We start from the raw sequence: 1,790 nt of genomic DNA, 5'->3' as shown, positions 1-1,790 counted from the left end.
AATCAACACCGTTTTTTCATAGTGGGTCGTCTTCATGATCTCTCACTACAAACCTATATTTTTACAGCTAGATATGCCACAGAATACTCATTCATTCAAAGATGTTGCTCGCTATGGAGTGCGTTGGTTATTCAGCTTCTTGCTGATTGAACTTATGACACACTTATTTTATTACAATGCCTTTGTGATCAGGTGAAACTCTTTCAGGACTAAGATAATAATTACACTTTTCAAATCTTTTGATTATACAAAATGCTAACTTCTTTGTGTTTGTGACAGTGGTCTGTGGAGAGAACTATCTCCTGTGGAAATATTTATTGTCGGATATGGAGTAAGATATTATTAATATTTGTATTGTTATGTTTTTCGTTGGCAGAACAACCACTTCTTACTAGACAATCTAATAACAGCCCAAGAGGCTCTTGGAAATTTTAGTCGTGTGCTTTGACTTTTTTTTTATTGTAGAGAACCGAAATACCTGAAACTGATCTGTAGTGCTATTTGTATTGCGGCAGGTGCTAAACTTCATGTGGCTTAAGTTCCTTCTTTTATGGAGATATTTCCGGTTTTGGTCTCTGGTACGCCCGTTCAAAGTCTTGAGATCGTTTTATTATCCTATGATCGTTTAGTGGAATAAAATTCTAGTAGTTGTAGGGTAGTTAACTTAGTCCTTTGTACTGATGACGTTCTGGTCTATGATCTTTCAATAGCAAGCAATTTTCAAAGTATTGTTACTTTCATGGCTACAAAGCTAGAAATTCCGAGAAATATTGCCGGATAAAAAGATTACTACGCTGTTCGGATATGTAATAATGTAAACATTTTCTTTTAGGTGAATGGCATTGAAACTGTTGAGAACATGCCGAATTGCATTAACAATTGCTACAGCCTGGAATCGTTCTGGAAAACCTGGCATGCTTCATTTAATAGGTGGCTTATCAGGTGAGAATGTTTAACACTACACTCCTGGTTTCAACTGAAATCGTCGCTACATCATTTTCTTTTAATATCAGCTCGTAAAATGTAAGTTAACATGTTCATTTAGGTATATGTATATTCCTCTTGGTGGGTCACGAAGAAAGTTTCTGAATGTGTGGGTTGTATTTACTTTTGTTGCCATGTGGCACGATTTGGAATGGTAATCTGTTGCCTTCCTATGATTCCTTTGTGTTGTATGAATTATTTGATCCAATNTTCCTTATGTAAGTTGGGGAAGACATGCTACGTACTTCGACAGGTTGACCGCATGGCACCACTGTTTAACTTCTATAATTAATCTCTTTTTCTATTGCATAACTCATCTCTAACATGGTATAACTTATTAGGAGAGAGGTCTTGCTAGTGACAGCTGCAGCTTTTCTCTATACCTTTGTTATTTGGTGTATGCACCATTGTACCTTGCGGGGCCAATCATAAGCTTTAATGCATTTGCTTCTCAGGTCTGTGGTTCTTGCCATGCCTTCATTTTTTTATTCCTTTCATGTCTTCGTTTGTTTTTAGAATCCCGAACTCTGATTCTCTTGTATAAACTTCCATTTACTGTAGAAAAGAGTTCATAAATAATCAACACCGTTTTTTCATAGTGGGTCGTCTTCATGATCTCTCACTACAAACCTATATTTTTACAGCTAGATATGCCACAGAATACTCATTCATTCAAAGATGTTGCTCGCTATGGAGTGCGTTGGTTATTCAGCTTCTTGCTGATTGAACTTATGACACACTTATTTTATTACAATGCCTTTGTGATCAGGTGAAACTCTTTCAGGACTAAGATAATAATTACACTT

The 1,790-nt window shown here is 36.2% G+C and overlaps 1 protein-coding gene and 1 long non-coding RNA gene across 2 annotated transcripts in view; both read left to right on the top strand.

Annotated features, from left to right (window-relative positions):
- LOC104787445 (putative membrane-bound O-acyltransferase C24H6.01c) overlaps positions 71-1,790 on the top strand; it is a 5,078-nt gene continuing 3,358 nt past the window's right edge. The window contains exons 1-5 of the mRNA XM_010513030.2: positions 71-192; positions 280-331; positions 516-578; positions 833-942; positions 1,046-1,138. Of these exons, the coding sequence (XP_010511332.1) occupies positions 74-192; positions 280-331; positions 516-578; positions 833-942; positions 1,046-1,138 (437 nt within the window). The 5' untranslated portion in view covers positions 71-73. The remainder of the gene's footprint in view (positions 193-279; positions 332-515; positions 579-832; positions 943-1,045; positions 1,139-1,790) is intronic.
- Positions 1,195-1,751, top strand: LOC104787444. The gene is made up of 3 exons (XR_767930.2): positions 1,195-1,237; positions 1,326-1,439; positions 1,629-1,751. It is a non-coding gene; the product is annotated as an uncharacterized LOC104787444 (long non-coding RNA).

Source organism: Camelina sativa, chromosome 5 (genome assembly GCF_000633955.1).
Source record: "Camelina sativa cultivar DH55 chromosome 5, Cs, whole genome shotgun sequence".
In the NCBI taxonomy this organism is placed as follows: domain Eukaryota; kingdom Viridiplantae; phylum Streptophyta; class Magnoliopsida; order Brassicales; family Brassicaceae; genus Camelina; species Camelina sativa.
This window is presented reverse-complemented; position numbering and strand designations above follow the sequence as displayed.